This window comes from Tachypleus tridentatus, chromosome 8 (genome assembly GCF_004210375.1).
Source record: "Tachypleus tridentatus isolate NWPU-2018 chromosome 8, ASM421037v1, whole genome shotgun sequence".
In the NCBI taxonomy this organism is placed as follows: domain Eukaryota; kingdom Metazoa; phylum Arthropoda; class Merostomata; order Xiphosura; family Limulidae; genus Tachypleus; species Tachypleus tridentatus.
In genome coordinates this window covers 80,837,860-80,859,176 of record NC_134832.1, presented here as the reverse complement: position 1 = coordinate 80,859,176, position 21,317 = coordinate 80,837,860, and the positions used below count along the sequence as shown (strand labels likewise).

Below are 21,317 nucleotides of genomic sequence, written 5' to 3'. Positions count from 1 at the left end.
ATACATAGTATGTATGTGTTACAAAATTTTCATGAACAATAGAATAGATAACAAAAAGAACATCTCAAGCTTTTGTTTAGTATTATAAAGATTAATGTTCATGTCAAACATAAATTCGTAGTTTCCTGTTACTTCTCAGTGCTTCTATTGGTAAGTCTCAGGGCTAATTACACAAAAGATTTGGTCTCAATACTTGCAGTGGGTACAGCACAGATAATCCATTGTGCATCTTTGTTTAACAAAAAAAAAGTTTCATGTTTCATAAATGACCTAGAAGTTGCTTGTTTTCCATGAACTTGTAATTATAATATATACTTAAAATAATGATTTATTTAATTTTGTAATAACAATACTGTTACTTGCTTTTTTTAAGCAGTGTCTAGGATTAGAAGTAGATCTTAAAAATTAAAGTTAATAAATTTAGATTTTCTTGCTTTGAAGAATACTTTCATCTGAAGAGATTTAAGATATTTTATCCACACTTGATTCTTGATATTGTGTTGGTTCTACACATTGGGTGTAATGGAAATAGATGAAACCTTTTAGGATCAGAAAAAACTAGCAACAAATAAAGAATTTAACTTGCCGAAAAAAAAATGTCCCAAGTTTGAAAGTAACCAGATGTGTCAGTGAGGATGGCAGGAGCAGTAAAAAGAACTGGTTGATTTATTTTGTACTATTTGTATCATTCAGATTCTGAAAACAATGAAATTTGCACTTTGTGCAATTATGTAGTGTGATTATAAAATGCAAAAAAGTGCTTGCAATGAACCTTTACACATTGTTAGATGGATATAAGTTCCAACAAAAATAGTTAAATCATTTATTCTTTTACTTTTTAGAATTGTTGTATCTTAAACATTTCAGTTGTATATTTTAACATTGTATTTTAATTTGTAAGATTATGATGTAGATGCACTACAGGTTCAGATATTGGAAAACTGAAATATTTCTATAGCCTACAGTGTCATTGATTACAGCAGATAATGCTGCATGGATAATCACATTTATTTCTCTGGTACTGGCTTTTTTTTAATGCGGGAATAAAAAACAGTTTGAAATAGATGCATTGCTGTAAACTGGTTAAGTATGTATGTGTTACAAAATTTTCATGAACATTAGTATTATCAAGGAATGTATGATGGTTTAGTATTCACTGTAAATTGAATTTTCCAATCATTGGCAGGGTGGCTGTTGTTCATATTGAGAAAAAAAGTTAATAAATACTTACAAAATAACAAGGTATTACCAGAGTAAATTCTGGAGATATTATAACTATCATATTAGGATTTTTTTCACATGTATGGGTACTTTTCAAAGCTGATTTGTACCAGATTGTCTTGGGGTGCAACTTTGTTAAGTTCTTAGTGCTTTGAACTTGTAATTTAAAGGTTGCAGGTTTGAAGCTTGCCCTTGAGAAAGACATTTTATCTTAATTGCTTCAGTCTACCCAGCTGTATAATGGCTACCTGCCGTTAGCTAGGATTAACCTGTGTTGGACTAGCATCTCATCAGTATAGACTTCATCACAGGAAACCAGAGGGAAGTACCAACTTTACATATCTTTTGAAACACAAAAAGAATAAACTTACCTACTTTACTGTGTTTGTTCCTTTTTTAATTACATCAAAATGCACCTGCTGTAGATGATTTAACCCTGTCACTATGGGTCACAGGTCAAATGCTATTTCACTGATTTTGTTCATTTGCATTCAAAATTTTATTGAATTACTATTATATGAACTTGTGTAATATTTAATATAATATTAAAATAACACATCTAGATATCAATTTTTGTGAGTTGTGGCATGTTAAATCAGCACTGGTTCAAGTAAGATGTTTGTGATGTCAAAATAGAAAGTCTGTAGTTGTGTATGAATTAGAAACTAAAGTTATCAATATTGGCAAGCTAGAGTATAGAATAAGAACTTTGTATCTTTCCTACATGATGAGGTATTGCTTGTGCACTGAATCTAACACAGTGGCCCTGTTCACCTCTTTCTAATTTTGGAAACAGTCTCTTATATACACACGTTTCAATACATGACATGTAAATAACTTGTCAAAAGTTTGGAATGTCCCTGTAATTGCTTTCTCAGCCATTTCAAGCAGGTAGTTTGTGTCTTTATTTTACTCAAAATTACATATTTTTTTAGACTCAAATACAGATTAGTTAATAAGCTTCATCAGTTATAGTGGAATTCTGTGATATTGATATAGTTATTTATGATTTTTTGATTATTTAAAATGTATATATATATATAAAATATTTAAAAAAATCATTTCCTCCACAGGCAAACTTTGAATAGGCTTAGCAATCTATGGCAAGCAGTAAAGGTTCTAACTAGAAGATATAATATTTTGCTACAGTTAGTTTATTTACTGTGCTATATTTTAAGAAAAATAAATTTAAGAGCTTGTTTGTAAGTAGTGGTAATCAGTGTGTGTGTGTGTGTCTGCATACATATATATATATGTAATGCACAATAATTGAAATGTGACTGTATTTTACCAAATATTAGTCCCTTGAAGCACAACAAAGACAGGTCAGGCTTTTATCAACTTTTTGTGTACAAAAACCTTCCAATCTTTACTTAACATTTATCAAATTATGTGAAGGTATACATAACTGCATCAAACATAATAGTATCAATACTTGTATATATTGTACCAAAAGCATCACAAAAGGGTTAACAAACATATTGTGGTAGAATATAAAAATTACAGTATGCTCTAAGTTGCTACTTGCCATATGTTTGTATAATTTGCCTGTAACTTCATATGCAAGTAGTTTTAATTTGAGGCCTTATTATATTTGACAGTCTTTAGATAAATGTTCTATATATCTAAAGAAGATATAACAAGCTATATCTTGTTGTAGAAGATTCTGATATGCATTTGGATGAAGTGTACTTAAAACTCTCACATCGACTTAAATCAATATCTTCAATGTCTGATCAGACACAGTTGCTCAACAGCTCTCACACTAAGGACAGTACTGAAACACTGGTGAGTTGTATATGTTTCAGTATGCTCCTTTGGCATAATTTTCCTTGAAGGATCATTTATCATTAGTGTAGAAATTTTTTTTGAGGTAGTTTATTTAGTAATGAAATAATAATATTTCAGTAAGATAATATATTCCAGTGCACACCCTGTTTGGAAACTTTCTAGCATAGTTTTTATTATACGTGTATGTACTTCAAACTAACTTTCACGATAACGTAAATTCTTATGAGACTCAAAAGTTTTAAGGATTAAAAAAGTGAAATTTATTATGCATTTTACCTGTATACTTAGAATATCTTAAGTTTTAACAGGATAGTGTTATATTACAACTATTAACAACAAAGATTATCTTGCATGAAAACTGTTTATTGTAACTGAAATATTCACTTTATGTTACATCCTGTACAAAGTGAGCCACAGTTAGTACCAAATGCCAATATGAGTTATTTTGCTTCTTACTTTCCTCAGATTGATTGTGGTTGACTATTATGTTAGTTAATGATTCATCAGTTACAGATAGCATTGCAAATTTTGTAGTTACAAGAAACACTTCAAATATTTCAGAAGACAAAACGCATACACATTAAACATATTTTCCATTTGTGCTGATAATAACTATTTATTTATATAAATATGATGATAGTGTTATTATTATTCTTGAAAAGATGAAAAATTACTACTGACACATAGTAGAAAACCATGTTTAAATTATTATGATTTAGAAAATCAACATTAAAGTTTAACCTATAAAACCTATACTTAAGTTAATTAAATTTTTGTTTTTTGTATTTAATTACTTTATATTTTTTAATTTCAGACAAGCACATTTGTATTAGCTAGCACCTATCAGTGAAAAAAAATGCAAGTCACTGCACACTGCTTTGTGGTGAAATCTATTTCTCTGATAATCATTGACTGAGGATTACTTCCATTGATAAAAGATTCCAGATGTACTAAACCTAGTTAAATGAAGAATACATAAACTACCTTTTTTCAGACCTTTTACCATGTATGTAATGAATTGGGCAGTCATTTCTTTAAAGGAGACAGTGATTTGATTTTATGTTCAATGTAAAAGTTGTAATTTTTAGTGAATTGAAAAGGGCCATTTGTTAATGATATTTATGATTGTTGTAAGTGGTGGTACCACAAACAAGAACAGTTGTGATGCTGCAACATTGTATCACCTGAAATCCAATATAATTTTCAGTAGAAATGCAAAAAATACTTAAATACAGATGACTGAGGCATGATACAAATTTTTACTGCATACATGTGATTTGACTAATATGTAATTTTTAATTTATTCTAAAAGCTCTAATTTCAAAATAACAGTAAACACCACTGAATTATTGTGCTTAGCATAGATAAGTCTGGTTTAAGAAGTACAAAGAAAAGTTAACTTTTTTTTTCATCGACCTCCATTTGAGAAAGTGTTTATCATAACTATCTCGTTTTGACTTTAATCTTTTGAGTTAATGGAGGTATCTAAATTATTCTATCTTCATTACTTCTGTATTTACAGTAATATGAAAAAAAAATATGTACCATAATTTTTCCTCTGTTGATGTTAATCTTGTGACTTATGACAGTATTCTTCTATCTGTAAACCTGAAACAGTGATATATGTATCAGACATGTGTTGTATGTGAATTTTGGAAGGAAACAATTTCTTTTCTTTCTCTTTTCTAAGAATACTACAATATTGTCATATATAAACCAAAGATAATTTTTCTTAATTTATGTATATAAGTTTTAATATTCTATTTTAGCATGACAGAAATAAATGTGTGTTTGGAAGAATAGTCTTATCTGTGACATGATCTTATTTATAATTTTTGAAGAAAAAAAAAGTCAAAGTTTGTCACAATTTTCATTTGTGGACAAAGTTTGTGAAAAAGGAAAATGTACAGTATTTACTTTAGCAACTCTGGTAGATGTTAAACACTAATGTGTAACAAAGGCAAAATACATACAAGTAATTATTCAATACTGTAAAGAAAACAAAGGAAATAGATGGTATTTGTTTTTCTTAATCACCTTCATGTACATGAGCTATAAAAGAAAATGGGCATGCAAGATGGTAAATTTGCTGTGTAGTGGTTGAAAACCAGATAAAAATATAACGTGAAAGTTGTTACACTGTAATGGAACTATCATAGAGTATATTTGCAGAAATGAACTTATCTGTTGTTGTTATGTTATTTTTTTCAGTGTGTATCAAGTCCAACCTAAGTCCATTTGTGCAGTTTTTATCAGTTTATGGCTATTTTTGTTACTTTCCATCAATGTTTTTATGTTAGTGTGGTCTTTAAGTAACTAATCTTCAGTCTTCATGATGTTCAGGGATGAAGCTAGCATAATTCTGAGGGGAAAAAACTTTCAAAAACATTTTTTTAAAACCTATTAAATTTTAGATCTTTTATTTTTAGGCCTCTATTGTAAAGATGTTAATTTCATGAATAATAGCATAAAATAATAATTTTCTTCACAGTGTGTTCTTTCAAACTTTGTATTTCTGTCATAAAGCTTATTGTCAAATAAGTTGTGAAACTTTGATACAAATAGGGCATTTATGGTGTAATTGTGAACTTGTGTAATTGGCTCTGGTCCTGCATACAATCATTAAATTGTTGCATTGTTGCAGCTACCACTGTAACAAGGCTTTGTTGTTTAGTCTTGCCAATTTAAGGGGAAAATGCACCTGTTACATGAACCCTGTTTGGGCAGTCAGAGATCTTGATAGTCTTTTTCCACTAGATTTCAAACATTTGGTCCTTATATCAATTATGTAATCTCCATTTCCAATATGGAAATTCTATGTTCTTTTCACCTATTTATAATGGCTTTCACTCATGCATCTCCACACAGAGTTTTTGCCTTATTTTCCGAGCAGTTTGTCTAATGTCTGGGCTTTCACTAGACCTTGCCTCTTGCTTCATGGTCCACCATTTGCTGTACAGTCCATTAAATTTAGAAGGATAAGACATTTTACAAATTGAATGTTTATATTATTATCTATAATTATTTGAATTCCTTAAAATATGCTTATTTAGATGAGTTAATGCAAAGTTATGTTGTGATTCATAATTAGTCTGTTGTTTCTTCTATATCATTCAAATAAACTTGACACGGTATGTCCTTCATTAGTTTTAAGTATGTTATTTCATTACCTTTGCATCATCATTCAATTGATAATTGTTTTCTTTTCTTGATTTGGGTGGAATCTTTGAACTGGGGCCTACACAAACTTCTCCCAGCATTCTGCCTATTTTCTGTTCAGTTTCTTTCTTAGGTTATCGTTGTTCTTCATTGTTCAGTAAGGTTTAACAAGTTTTCATACTTTTCATTTTACTGTAGTTCTACTTTAGATTTCCTTGTTATTTCTGTTCACTGCTTTGTTTGATTCAATTTCATTACTGCATCATTTATTGGCTTACCAATGGTTTTATTGATGAATTAATATGTACTTTGGTTCCAATTTTTCTTCACCACTACATCATATAGTGTTCATTTTCTATAATGCTTTTTCATTTTGTTTTTACAGTTTATGCTTTTATTGTTGCTTACTTTCTTTTAGCTCCACTTTATAATTATTACCATTCATTTCATTTAGTTTCCACTTTACCCTTTTTTTCTATTAAATTAATTTATAATTTACCCTTAATTAGTTTCCTGTAGTTTCATGGATAGGTTCATATGTACTACAATTATAGGTTTTTCATTAACTCAATGTTATATAGCAGGAGTGGTTAAACTAGCTTAATGTAAGAGCCATGTCCGATAAACTTTAGATGTTTGAGAGACACAAGACATGAACAAATATTACAGTATCACACTAACACTCTGCTAATTTCACTGCCTGCAACACAGCCACACCTACCACAATCACAAGCCACGCCCACTAAAACTAACATTGTCAGCACCCGCTTGTACAATTACTGATTCTCCAGCACAATTCCTCTGTTATCCTTGCTGATCCAAAATTTCTTTAATCCCCCGACTCAAATCTAGCATTAAAATTAGGATTTAAATTCTTAAATATATTTACTCACCATGAACATTAAACTTACGTTTTAATCCAGTGGACTCTCAGTTTATACGCGGTAAATAATTATAAAGCTTGAAAAATTTTTATATTAATTTTGATGCAAAATAGGAGTTCAGCCAACATATTAATGTGACCTGCAGTTTGGCCACCCCTGTCATATAACATACCTTCCAAATACCATTTTTCACTGCACTGACTATCTCATTTGGCTTTTCCATATAGTTTATACGTTTGGTTTGGTTAATATCCATATTATATTTTTTACCAATAATATTGTTTCTTTTATAACTTACTCTTCATACCAGTAATTTAATTTTGTGTATTGCTTCCTAGGAGACATGTTTATTCTACCTGTATTCACTATTTCTTACTTTCCCTATCAAATGGTTGAACCCAGTTTCAAGTATCCTAAAACTGTCAGTTCTCCCTGACTTTATCATGGAATGCCTTCCATACTTATATTGCAGTATGTGCTACACCTCTGTTACAACACATTTTCAGGCAAATTTTTCAGAATATTATATACATGCCTTCTGATCTGTACCTTTTGTATTTGGGCACTTACTAGCCTTTCCTTCTGTGGGCTTTCAATTATACCTTAGTTTAACATTTCCTCCTCACGTGACTTCTTTACTTTTGGGTAAGTAGTTAATGTGACAGTGCTGGGTGATTTCCTGTTCCTAATTAATAGGGTTTTATGGTATGTTCCTTTTCTTCTCTTCTCCATCTTTTTGTGGGTGTTGCTCCTATGGGTAACACCTGTTCACACTTCGTTTTTTGACATATTAGATCTGCTGTTTTTAGGCCCACTTTCAGAATATTCATATCTTTACCTCGTGTTCCGAATTGCAGTTTCCCTTGTCCCAACACATTCTTTTCATCGTAGTGGTCTCTTGATCCTCTTGTTTTCGAGTGGCTTTGTCTTTTGAGATTCTTCCTACATAGATTCCTTCATTATATCTCTTAACCTTCCATTTTGTATTTTGTACTCTTACTTTCAAGAGTGATTTCTCTCATCTTTACCAATTCAGAGTTAGGTCCTTCTGATTGCTCCTTATTGGCCAGCTCAATCCTGGTTTCTACTACTTCTCTACTTTCAGTTTGGTAGAGGTGCATAGAGGGAGTTCACATGCATCATGGGAGATTACTATGTTCCTATTGGTAGAGAGACAGAGCATTAAAATTTGCATGAGGACATGTTGGAACCACTTAAATCCAATGGAAGGGGGAGCTGAAGGCTTATGGTCTGCATAAACGTTTTCTTATAGAGATTAGCAGTGAACAAGAATAGTTAATCTTGTGAGAAGTACCTATTGGAAATACATTTTTAGTATAGGAAAGTTATAACTTTTATAAATATGAGACAAGTAATATCATGCCACATTGTTTAATATGCAATGTATAAAGTACATGCTGAAGTGAAGTTAGTAGGTATTTCATCGTATGAAGTAAATGCTACTGGTAGTACTATTATTCCAAAGCTGTGTGCTTGATGAATGATTATCTTTCCAACACACAGTGACACTGATAGAAGTTATCCAAGCTATGCTACTCTTTTCCAGCTCCAACTCCAAGTGAACAGAAATAACAAGGAAATCTAAAGTAGAACTACAGTAAAATGAAAAGTATGAAAACTTGTTAAACCTTACTGAACAATGAAGAACAACGATAACCTAAGAAAGAAACTGAACAGAAAATAGGCAGAATGCTGGGAGAAGTTTGTGTAGGCCCCAGTTCAAAGATTCCACCCAAATCAAGAAAAGAAAACAATTATCAATTGAATGATGATACAAAGGTAATGAAATAACATACTTAAAACTAATGAAGGACATACCGTGTAAAGTTTATTTGAATGATATAGAAGAAACAACAGACTAATTATGAATCACAACATAACTTTGCATTAACTCATCTAAATAAGCATATTTTAAGGAATTCAAATAATTATAGATAATAATATAAACATTCAATTTGTAAAATGTCTTATCCTTCTAAATTTAATGGACTGTACAGCAAATGGTGGACCATAAAGCAAGAGGCAAGGTCTAGTGAAAGTCCAGACATTAGACAAACTGCTCGGAAAATAAGGCAAAAAACTCTGTGTGGAGATGCATGAGTGAAACCCATTATAAATAGGTGAAAAGAACATAGAATTTCCATATTGGAAATGGAGATTACATAATTGATATAAGGACCAAATGTTTGAAATCTAGTGGAAAAAGACTATCAAGATCTCTGACTGCCCAAACAGGGTTCATGTAACAGATGCATTTTCCCCTTAAATTGGCAAGACTAAACAACAAAGCCTTGTTACAGTGGTAGCTGCAACAATGCAACAATTTAATGATTGTATGCAGGACCAGAGCCAATTACACAAGTTCACAATTACACCATAAATGCCCTATTTGTATCAAAGTTTCACAACTTATTTGACAATAAGCTTTATGACAGAAATACAAAGTTTGAAAGAACACACTGTGAAGAAAATTATTATTTTATGCTATTATTCATGAAATTAACATCTTTACAATAGAGGCCTAAAAATAAAAGATCTAAAATTTAATAGGTTTTAAAAAAATGTTTTTGAAAGTTTTTTCCCCTCAGAATTATGCTAGCTTCATCCCTGAACATCATGAAGACTGAAGATTAGTTACTTAAAGACCACACTAACATAAAAACATTGATGGAAAGTAACAAAAATAGCCATAAACTGATAAAAAACTGCACAAATGGACTTAGGTTGGACTTGATACACACTGAAAAAAATAACATAACAACAACAGATAAGTTCATTTCTGCAAATATACTCTATGATAGTTCCATTACAGTGTAACAACTTTCACGTTAAATTTTTATCTGGTTTTCAACCACTACACAGCAAATTTACCATCTTGCATGCCCATTTTCTTTTATAGCTCATGTACATGAAGGTGATTAAGAAAAACAAATACCATCTATTTCCTTTGTTTTCTTTACAGTATTGAATAATTACTTGTATGTATTTTGCCTTTGTTACACATTAGTGTTTAACATCTACCAGAGTTGCTAAAGTAAATACTGTACATTTTCCTTTTTCACAAACTTTGTCCACAAATGAAAATTGTGACAAACTTTGACTTTTTTTTTCTTCAAAAATTATAAATAAGATCATGTCACAGATAAGACTATTCTTCCAAACACACATTTATTTCTGTCATGCTAAAATAGAATATTAAAACTTATATACATAAATTAAGAAAAATTATCTTTGGTTTATATATGACAATATTGTAGTATTCTTAGAAAAGAGAAAGAAAAGAAATTGTTTCCTTCCAAAATTCACATACAACACATGTCTGATACATATATCACTGTTTCAGGTTTACAGATAGAAGAATACTGTCATAAGTCACAAGATTAACATCAACAGAGGAAAAATTATGGTACATATTTTTTTTCATATTACTGTAAATACAGAAGTAATGAAGATAGAATAATTTAGATACCTCCATTAACTCAAAAGATTAAAGTCAAAACGAGATAGTTATGATAAACACTTTCTCAAATGGAGGTCGATGAAAAAAAAAAGTTAACTTTTCTTTGTACTTCTTAAACCAGACTTATCTATGCTAAGCACAATAATTCAGTGGTGTTTACTGTTATTTTGAAATTAGAGCTTTTAGAATAAATTAAAAATTACATATTAGTCAAATCACATGTATGCAGTAAAAATTTGTATCATGCCTCAGTCATCTGTATTTAAGTATTTTTTGCATTTCTACTGAAAATTATATTGGATTTCAGGTGATACAATGTTGCAGCATCACAACTGTTCTTGTTTGTGGTACCACCACTTACAACAATCATAAATATCATTAACAAATGGCCCTTTTCAATTCACTAAAAATTACAACTTTTACATTGAACATAAAATCACTGTCTCCTTTAAAGAAATGACTGCCCAATTCATTACATACATGGTAAAAGGTCTGAAAAAAGGTAGTTTATGTATCCTTCATTTAACTAGGTTTAGTACATCTGGAATCTTTTTATCAATGGAAGTAATCCTCAGTCAATGATTATCAGAGAAATAGATTTCACCACAAAACAGTGTGCAGTGACTTGCATTTTTTTTCACTGATAGGTGCTAGCTAATACAAATGTGCTTGTCTGAAATTTAAAAAAATATAAAGTAATTAAATACAAAAAACAAAAATTTAATTAACTTAAGTATAGGTTTTATAGGTTAAACTTTAATGTTGATTTTCTAAATCATAATAATTTAAACATGGTTTTCTACTATGTGTCAGTAGTAATTTTTCATCTTTTCAAGAATAATAATAACACTATCATCATATTTATATAAATAAATAGTTATTATCAGCACAAATGGAAAATATGTTTAATGTGTATGCGTTTTGTCTTCTGAAATATTTGAAGTGTTTCTTGTAACTACAAAATTTGCAATGCTATCTGTAACTGATGAATCATTAACTAACATAATAGTCAACCACAATCAGTCTGAGAAAGGTAAGAAGCAAAATAACTCATATTGGCATTTGGTACTAACTGTGGCTCACTTTGTACAGGATGTAACATAAAGTGAATATTTCAGTTACAATAAACAGTTTTCATGCAAGATAATCTTTGTTGTTAATAGTTGTAATATAACACTATCCTGTTAAAACTTAAGATATTCTAAGTATACAGGTAAAATGCATAATAAATTTCACTTTTTAACCCTTAAAACTTTTGAGTCTCATAAGAATTTACGTTAGTGAAAGTTAGTTTGAAGTACATACACGTATAATAAAAACTATGCTAGAAAGTTTCCAAACAGGGTGTGCACTGGAATATATTATCTTACTGAAATATTATTATTTCAGTACTAAATAAACTACCTCAAAAAAATTTCTACACTAATGGTAAATGATCCTTCAAGGAAAATTATGCCAAAGGAGCATACTGAAACATATACAACTCACCAGTGTTTCAGTACTGTCCTTAGTTTGAGAGCTGTTGAGTAACTGTGTCTGATCAGACATTGAAGATATTGATTTAAGTCGATGTGGGAGTCTTAAGTACACTTCATCCAAATGCATATCAGAATCTTCTACAACAAGATATAGCTTGTTATATCTTCTTTAGATATATAGAACATTTATCTAAAGACTGTCAAATATAATAAGGCCTCAAATTAAAACTACTTGCATATGAAGTTACAGGCAAATTATACAAACATATGGCAAGTAGCAATTTAGAGCATACTGTAATTTTTATATTCTACCAGAATATGTTTGTTAACCCTTTTGTGATGCTTTTGGTACAATATATACAAGTATTGATACTATAATGTTTGATGCAGTTATGTATACCTTCACATAATTTGATAAATGTTAAGTAAAGATTGGAAGGTTTTTGTACACAAAAAGTTGATAAAAACCTGACCTGTCTTTGTTGTGCTTCAAGGGACTAATATTTGCTAAAATACAGTCACATTTCAATTATTGTGCATTACATATATATATATATATATATATAAAACTGATTACCACTACTTACAAACAAGCTCTTAAATTTATTTTTCTTAAAATATAGCACAGTAAATAAACTAACTGTAGCAAAATATTATATCTTCTAGTTAGAACCTTTACTGCTTGCAATAGATTGCTAAGCCTATTCAAAGTTTGCATGTGGAGGAAATGATTTTTTTAAATATTTTATATATATATATATATATATATATATACATTTTAAATAACCAAAAAATCATAAATAACCATATCAATATCACAGAATTCCACTATAACTGATGAAGCTTATTAACTAATCTGTATTTGAGTCTAAAAAAAATATGTAATTTTGAGTAAAATAAAGACACAAACTACCTGCTTGAAATGGCTGAGAAAGCAATTACAGGGACATTCCAAACTTTTGACAAGTTATTTACATGTCATGTATTGAAATGTGTGTATATAAGAGACTGTTTCCAAAATTAGAAAGAAGTGAACAGGGCCACTGTGTTAGATTCAGTGCACAAGCAATACCTCAGCATGTAGGAAAGATACAAAGTTCTTATTCTATACTCTAGCTTGCCAATATTGATAACTTTAGTTTCTAATTCATACACAACTACAGACTTTCTATTTTGACATCACAAACAACTTACTTGAACCAGTGCTGATTTAACATGCCACAACTCACAAAAATTGATATCTAGATGTGTTATTTTAATATTATATTAAATATTACACAAGTTCATATAATAGTAATTCAATAAAATTTTGAATGCAAATCAACAAAATCAGTGAAATAGCATTTGACCTGTGACCCATAGTGACAGGGTTAAATCATCTACAGCAGGTGCATTTTGATGTAATCAAAAAGGAACAAACACAGTTAAGTAGGTAAGTTTATTCTTTTTGTGTTTCAAAAGATATGTAAAGTTGGCACTTCCCTCTGGTTTCCTGTGATGAAGTCAATACTGATGAGATGCTAGTCCAACACAGGTTAATCATAGCTAACTGCAGGTAGCCATTATACAGTTGGGTAGACTGAAGCAATTAAGATAAAATGTCTTTCTCAAAAGCAAGCTTCAAACCTGCAACCTTTAAATTACAAGTTCAAAGCACTAAGAACTTAAAGTTGCACCCCAAGACAATCTGGTACAAATCAGCTTTGAAAAGTACCCATACCTGTGAAAAAAATCCTAATATGATAGTTATAATATCTCCAGAATTTACTCTGGCAATACCTTGTTATTATGTAAGTATTTATTAACTTTTTTTCTCAACATGAACAACAGCCACCCTGCCAATGGTTGGAAAATTCAATTTACAGTGAATACTAAACCATCATACATTCCTTGATAATACTAATTTTTATGAAAATTTTGTAACACATACATACTTAACCAGTTTACAGCAGTGCACCTATTTCAAACTGTTTTTATTCCCGCATTAAAAAAAAAGCCAGTACCAGAGAAATAAATGTGATTATCCATGCAGCATTATCTGCTGTAATCAATGACACTGTAGGCTATAGAAATATTTCAGTTTCCCAATACCTGAACCTGTAATGCATCTACATCATAATCTTACAAATTAAAATACAATGTTAAAATATACAACTGAAATGTTTAAGATACAACAGTTCTAAAAAGTAAAAGAATAAATGATTTAATTATTTTTGTTGTAACTTATATCCATCTAACAATGTGTAAAGGTTCATTGCAAGCACTTTTTTGCATTTTATAATCACACTACATAATTGCACAAAGTGCAAATTTCATTGTTTTCAGAATCTGAATGATACAAATAGTACAAAATAAATCAACCAGTTCTTTTTACTGCTCCTGCCATCCTCACTGACACATCTGGATACTTTCAAACTTGGGACATTTTTTTTTCGGCAAGTTAAATTCTTTATTTGTTGCTAGTTTTTTCTGATCCTAAAAGGTTTCATCTATTTCCATTACACCCAATGTGTAGAACCAACACAGTATCAAGAATCAAGTGTGGATAAAATATCTTAAATCTCTTCAGATGAAAGTATTCTACAATACACTTCAAAGCAAGAAAATCTAAATTTATTAACTTTAATTTTTAAGATCTACTTCTAATCCTAGACACTGCTAAAAAAAAGCAAGTAACAGTATTGTTATTACAAAATTAAATAAATCATTATTTTAAGTATATATTATAATTACAAGTTCATGGAAAACAAGCAACTTCTAGGTCATTTATGAAACATGAAACTTTTTTTTGTTAAACAAAGATGCACAATGGATTATCTGTGCTGTACCCACTGCAAGTATTGAGACCAAATCTTCTGTGTAATTAGCCCCAAGACTTACCAATAAGAAGCACTGAGAAGCAACAGGAAACTACGAATTTATGTTTGACATGAAAATTAATCTTTATAATACTGAAGAAAAACAACAAAAGCTTGAGATGTTCTTTTTGTTATCTTTTCTATTGTGTTGCAGCTGTTGTCTTGGAGCCAAAATAAATGTGTTTTATGTATATATATATATTTACTACTAAAATTATGAAAATACACAATCCAACCTTGATTTTTCAATACCTTTCTTTACTTTCACGTGAAGATCCTGCATTTCCCATACAACTTCACCATTCTGTTTTGAAGTTACACAATATCCTGTACAATCTGGAGACAACACATTCTTTTCCTGAGACAAACTACAGGAAAATATTTATATATAACTTTTATAACTCTTCATGTAACATCATGTTATACGTATTTTTTTTTTATCAGTCATTTTAAGGCTACACTATGTGTAGGATATCTTCACCTATTTATATTCAATATTCATATTCAATCTGTAAAATACAGGAAACCTAGAAAAACATTCTTCAACTAAGTTAAATATTATCTACATATAAATGTTAGGGTAGAAAACATTAAGGTCAGATTTTGAATTGCTTTTCAACATCACTTTGTATAAAAATATATTTGTATGGTTACACAAGAATGATAAAAATTCTAGCACAGCTGTAATATGTATACAAATTCTGGAAGCGGATAACATGAAATTAAAAACTAGTAAGAATTAGTCTTTCAGATCACAATGCACAAATTTGAATAAAGATTAAAATACAGTAAAGTAACAAAACAAATAATAAACTGAAACTTTCACTGACAATTTTTCTAGTAAGCATTTCTACAAAACTAAAAACTAATTTTTCATTGGTTAATTACTTTAAACAGCATGTTTGAAAATAATATTTCTTCCAAGTATATAACTCATAATTTAGGATGATCTGTATTAATGGTTATAAATTCCTCATAAATAAAAATACACAAACATGCAAATTCAATGAGTTTTTATTAACAAAGGGAACTTGAAAATGCAGCATTAAAGTACTTAAAACAATAACAGCTTATATGTTTAGCAGAAATTACTTAACTTATTTTTCATATTGTATATAACCTATATTTAAGATTACATGCAACTAAACTAAAGAGAATATTACTTTTGTAAGTCAGCTCAATGGAACATGCTAAAAATAAGAAAATTCCATTGTTCTTACATTCTCAGAAGCTTTTCTTCAATTCTCACTAAATCTCTTGATGTTTTGTAAACATGTGGAAAACTTAATGGTAAGTTCTTGTATTTTCTCAGAAGATTCTCTGAAGAAAGCATTGAAATTCTGACATGATTTCTATATATATGAAAACAAAATACATATATATATATACACACACACACACACACACACATAATAAATAAATAAATATAAGTTATAACTTAGCATGACATATTCTCAATATGCACTCACATTATTTGTATACTCATCAGGGCTCAAAATCAGAAGGAACCCAGAAAGAAGCCAATGGCCCCAAAAGTGCCAGCAGGCCCCTAAAACTGTCTGATAGATATCCCACATAAACCTTAAAATTTTGCTTTCACACAAAGCAGAACCACAAATGGATCTTCAAATTTACAAACACTTGTCAGTCATGTACAATCCACAACCACCATCACTACAAATGCCCATGCAATAAATGTATAGTTTGAAGACACATGCACTAGTTGTGCTGAAGAACAATGTATTCAGCATCTACAGCCTATCATACAAACAAGCAGTGTGTACGTGCGAAATATTTTCGTAGGTGTTTAGGTTTGGTTTGAATTTTTTAATTTCATGCAAAGCTGTGTTAGCCATCCCTAATTTAGCAATATAAGACTACAGGGAATGCACCTTGTCATCACCACCAACTCTTACGCTTACTCTTTTACCAATGAATAGTGAGATTGACCATCACATTACAATTTCCTCATGGCTGAATAATCAAGCATGTTTGGTGTGATGGGGATTTGAACCTGCAACCCTCAGATTACAAGTCAAACATACTAACCACCTGGCTGATGGGCCATTTTGGTTCGAAAACCTTCATGACCAGAAGGGGCCTGAAAGGTAATTAAGGGCAGTCAGAAACTGTAATTTGCTATTTGACCCACTTGTGAAAACATTGTTTGAACAACTAACAAGGCTGCAAAGAAATTAAGATTTAAGATTTTTTAGTGCTTTGAAGAAATAATGAAGCATGAGTGACTGATTCATGAATATGATGAAATAATGTGAAGCTTAATGTTGTTGAAGCATGAGTGACTGATTCATAAATACAATTGGTTAATAGGGTAAACATGCACAGTTTACATGTTGTAATAAACACCAGGGTCAGCAGAAAACTGGAAACAGAAAATTTGTTGAAAAAAAGAAAGATCAATACTGAAACTGAAGAAGAATGCTGGTTTAAATGAAGGTTTGAATATAAAAGGTGATTTAACACTGACAAAGCAGATGTGAAGATTGAGGGAACCAAAGCTGTACCAAAAATATCCAATTAAAAACTGACACAAGTTGTATGAATAAGATTGTTAATTAGGGACTGAAGAAAATGATGAATTAATTATTTATAGGGGACAAATACATCGAAAACTAGCAAATATAGTGACATTTAAATGAGCTTCTATTTATTAAAATTGGTGGCAAAAAATTAAATAGTTTTGTTTGACTTAATACATAAGAATGTAATTTAATTTTGAATACAGAATATGAAATGCAGCAGTCTTTCTCACGGTGGGAAATTTTGAATTCAATGAAAATAATTATGCTGTTGGAGAAAACAGGAGTGCCATGAGAAATATACTGCTTGATCAATGCTTGAATTGTTAAGGATTAACTGGAAATTATAAAGCTTTTTCCTACTTTTATTTTCCAAAAAAAAAAAAAAGAGAGTGTGACTACATAGCTTGGGATTTGGATGGGTTGAGGGCTACGTGCCACTTCTTGCATAAAGACGATAATGCACTGAATGCTATTTGGACCTTAAATGTTGCATACTGAGACAAGTATGTGGTTTAAGGGAAGAGAATGAGATATTATTGACAAAGGACAAAGAGGTTGTATGAGTTTTAGCCTAATGCTGACCTTTGGGGAACATTGGTTTCAAACATGAAGAGCCTAGAGGTCATTGTTGATATGAACTTCAGTTGTTGTATTGGTAAGAAAGCTGTTTATCTATTATACATTATGGATGGGTATGTGACTATCAATTAGTGTATAGCAAAATCCATTGTGCCTTACCATATCAAAGGCCTTTTGGATGCCTAGAAAGGGAGTTATGGTTTATGCTTTCTGTTGAAATCTTGATAGATAGTTTTGTTAAGTCTAACCACATGGTCAGCAGATTGTCTAAATTTTCTGACTGAATTCTGCATGTTGTTAATAATATTGTTGGTTTTTAGGTCAGTGTTTAACTGCTTTGTAATTAATTTCTCCATCAACTTACCAAGAGTGTTCACAAAGCTAATGTGTTTGTAGTTTACAGAATTAGATATTTTTCTTGAGAATCACCTCCATAACAACTGATTTCCAAATACATGATGATAATAATAAATTATAAATTGTTACCAAGTGGGTTAGGATTTTATTAGATAGTTGTTGTGTTTTTCTCAGGATTCAGTTGTTAATTCCATCTTTTGCAAGATCTTTGCATTTTATTGCATTATATTCAATTTTATTTATGGTGTTGTTCGATTTGTCGTTCTTTGAGATAAATTTAAATTTCCAACAGAATATGAAAGGGTTAGGTTTGGATATATCTTAAGAAAGGCAGAAGTGTTTTCCTTTATCTTACTGTTGTAGTAATACAAGTTTCTTAGTATTAATGAATGGTTTAAGTGTAATGTCAAGGATTTGTTTGAAGTTGTTTCAGTATTGTCTGCAGTTTATTAATTCAGAAGCATAGGTCAAGATTTCTTGCTTTGCCAACTATTGCTTCTTTAATAGCATAAATTATGGTATTGATTACATCAGAGGTGTAATTATTCATTTTGGTTTAATTATTCACAGCTGCAATGCACCTTGTTTAAAGTCTAGGCAGTTCAGGTAGTAACAAAACAGACTATTTTCACAAACAAATCATTAGTAAAATTATTTCATTAGAAAATCTTATATTTTTAAACAAAATACTTGTAATCTTCACTAAAAGTTCACATACATTCAAATTTATAAATTTCAATTTTTCATTTTAATTGTATGTATCCTTTAGTATTACCTAAAATTTGCTTTATCTTATTCGTCGATTGAAATATAGGATAAAATACATTGTTGATATGAAACATTTAAAATAATAATTAAACATGGAACATGAGGCAGAACTACACATTCATTTTGATATTCTTAGATATTTTCGAGTACGAAGTTCAGTTGTCGAAAGTGGAAATTTATGCGTTGAAATTATTGCATTAATATGAAATGTTTTCCTTTCCAATTCCTTTTATCCGCTTTTGAATAGAAATTGCTTTAAAAACATTTCTGTGTTTTAATTTGGTGAAAAAAAGTAAGTGAAATTGAATTCCATACTTTGGTTGCTTGTATTCAAGTACTTCAACTGGTGTGAATTAGTAAAGAGGAGGAGGAAGAGGAGATTTTGTCCTCGGGTCCACAGGTAAAATAAATATGTTAGAAGAATTCTGACTGAAACCTAGTAGTTTTAATAATAGTCAAAAGAAAAATAGAGATATTTTACCTTTTTCTTTGGAGCTTTTATCGGCATGTTCAAAGCTTTTAGAATGGTTGGATGTCATTGGTTTTGTGGTATCCTAGTGAAACAAATATATATATAAATTTGACCACAACGTTGTTTGTTTGAATTTAAGCCAAAGCTACACAATGGGCTCTCTGCACTTTGCTCATCACGGGTATTATAACTAGGTTTCCAACGTTGTAAATCCGCAGGTATGCCGCTTCTTTTATTAATTTCTTCTATCGGTTTCGTAACTTCAAACGTAACTGTTCAGGGTTTTACTGAGAAAATTTAACAGAAAAACATACAAATACTGCTTTTCAACTGCATATAAGTAATCTAAAATAAATAAGTATGCTTTTCAATGATATAAACATATAAGAAAGACCATATATAAATTTAATACATTACAAATATTCAAATATAAATAAAATTACTCAATATATCGTCCTGTTTAATTCAAAACAGTATTCTAATCATACTTTTCCTCGTAATTATAATAGAAATGGAACTTAGTTATTTTATAGTTTCGTAGTTTTATTTACGTTTTGTTTTGTATAATTCTTTGTGAGAGTTTTCATAATTTCTACCGGTTTTACACAACCGCTTTTTTTCTGTATTCTTACTACAAAGTAATTAAAATGGCGCCAAAAGAATTGCAAATATTTTTCGAAAAATAATCTTGTATGATTTATATTACGTTCCCAAAAATAATATTTTACTTGACGTTACTTTTTAATCTTATTGCATAAAAGATAATAAGTATATATGTTAGAATTAACTTGAATATGTTCACCTCTGGGACAGCGGTTAGTCTACGGATTTACAATGCTAAAATCAGGGGTTCGATTCCCCTTGGTAGACTCAGTAGATAGCACGATGTGATTTTGCCAAAAGTAAACACACACCCATAAGTGAAAATATAGTTAATTTAGAACTCCAAATATTTTTAAGATAGTTCAAAAACTGTTTACTGGTATATAGTGGACTTTTCTCGGGGAACCTAACATGTAATTTGTGTAAATATATAAATAATGTTTAATTATGTAATTTAGGTTTATTGCAATCTTAAAAACTTGATATATTTTCTAAAATGCGTAAATTGTGGTCATTTGGAGTCGACTGGTGAAACGAATAATTTAAGGAAAAAAGATAAATTTACATTAATTTCATGTTAGGTAGTTCGTAAGTAGCCCGTTATACGTCAGTTTACCTTTTTATGGATATATCTTGATTAAATGATTAAAATTATAACCCTAAAAGAGCCATATTTCACGTTTTTTTCATTTCTGTGAATGTAATGTAAAAAACGAAAGATCATTTTTCGAAAAAAATATTTTATACCTTTTATCGAGACTATAGCGGCACAGCGGCATGTCTTACAATTCTGAATACCTGGTTTCAATATCTGTGGTGAACAAAGCAGAGAGAGCCACTTGTGTATCTTTGTGCTTAACTTCGTACAAATTGTAAAATTGTGAATACGGTTTACAAGACTTATAAAAAAATAAAAAGTAAGTAAAAGTATGGAATTATACGATAAATACTTTTCAATTATATAATAATTATAAATAAAACAATGATTAGAATAACATCTTATTATGAAAAGGAAAGTATATTGATTAATTATATTTATTTTTTAACATTTGTAATTAACGTAGTTTCTACATAGACTGTATTATATTGCTATTTGTGTATTTATTTTAGATTATTTATATTT

The 21,317-nt window shown here is 30.0% G+C and overlaps 1 protein-coding gene across 4 annotated transcripts in view; it reads right to left on the bottom strand.

The window, feature by feature from the left end:
* The window catches only part of LOC143222783 (uncharacterized), a 40,627-nt gene extending 19,581 nt beyond the window's left edge, over positions 1–21,046 (bottom strand). For 2 of the 4 annotated variants that reach the window (XR_013012484.1, XM_076449747.1), the window contains exons 1-4: positions 20,942–21,046; positions 19,601–19,878; positions 16,093–16,192; positions 15,125–15,240 (exon numbers count right to left, since the gene is read on the bottom strand). Coding sequence is in view for 3 of the 4 variants with exons in the window: in XM_076449747.1 (XP_076305862.1) it covers positions 15,125–15,240; positions 16,093–16,192; positions 19,601–19,658 (274 nt within the window). In the remaining variant the exon portion in view is untranslated. Of the gene's footprint in view, positions 1–10,626; positions 11,210–12,024; positions 12,153–15,124; positions 15,241–16,092; positions 16,225–19,600; positions 19,879–20,941 lie in introns of those variants that run through there. The other 2 variants (XM_076449749.1, XM_076449750.1) reach the window with 2 other exon arrangements.
* Positions 21,047–21,317: the final 271 nt, after the last annotated feature.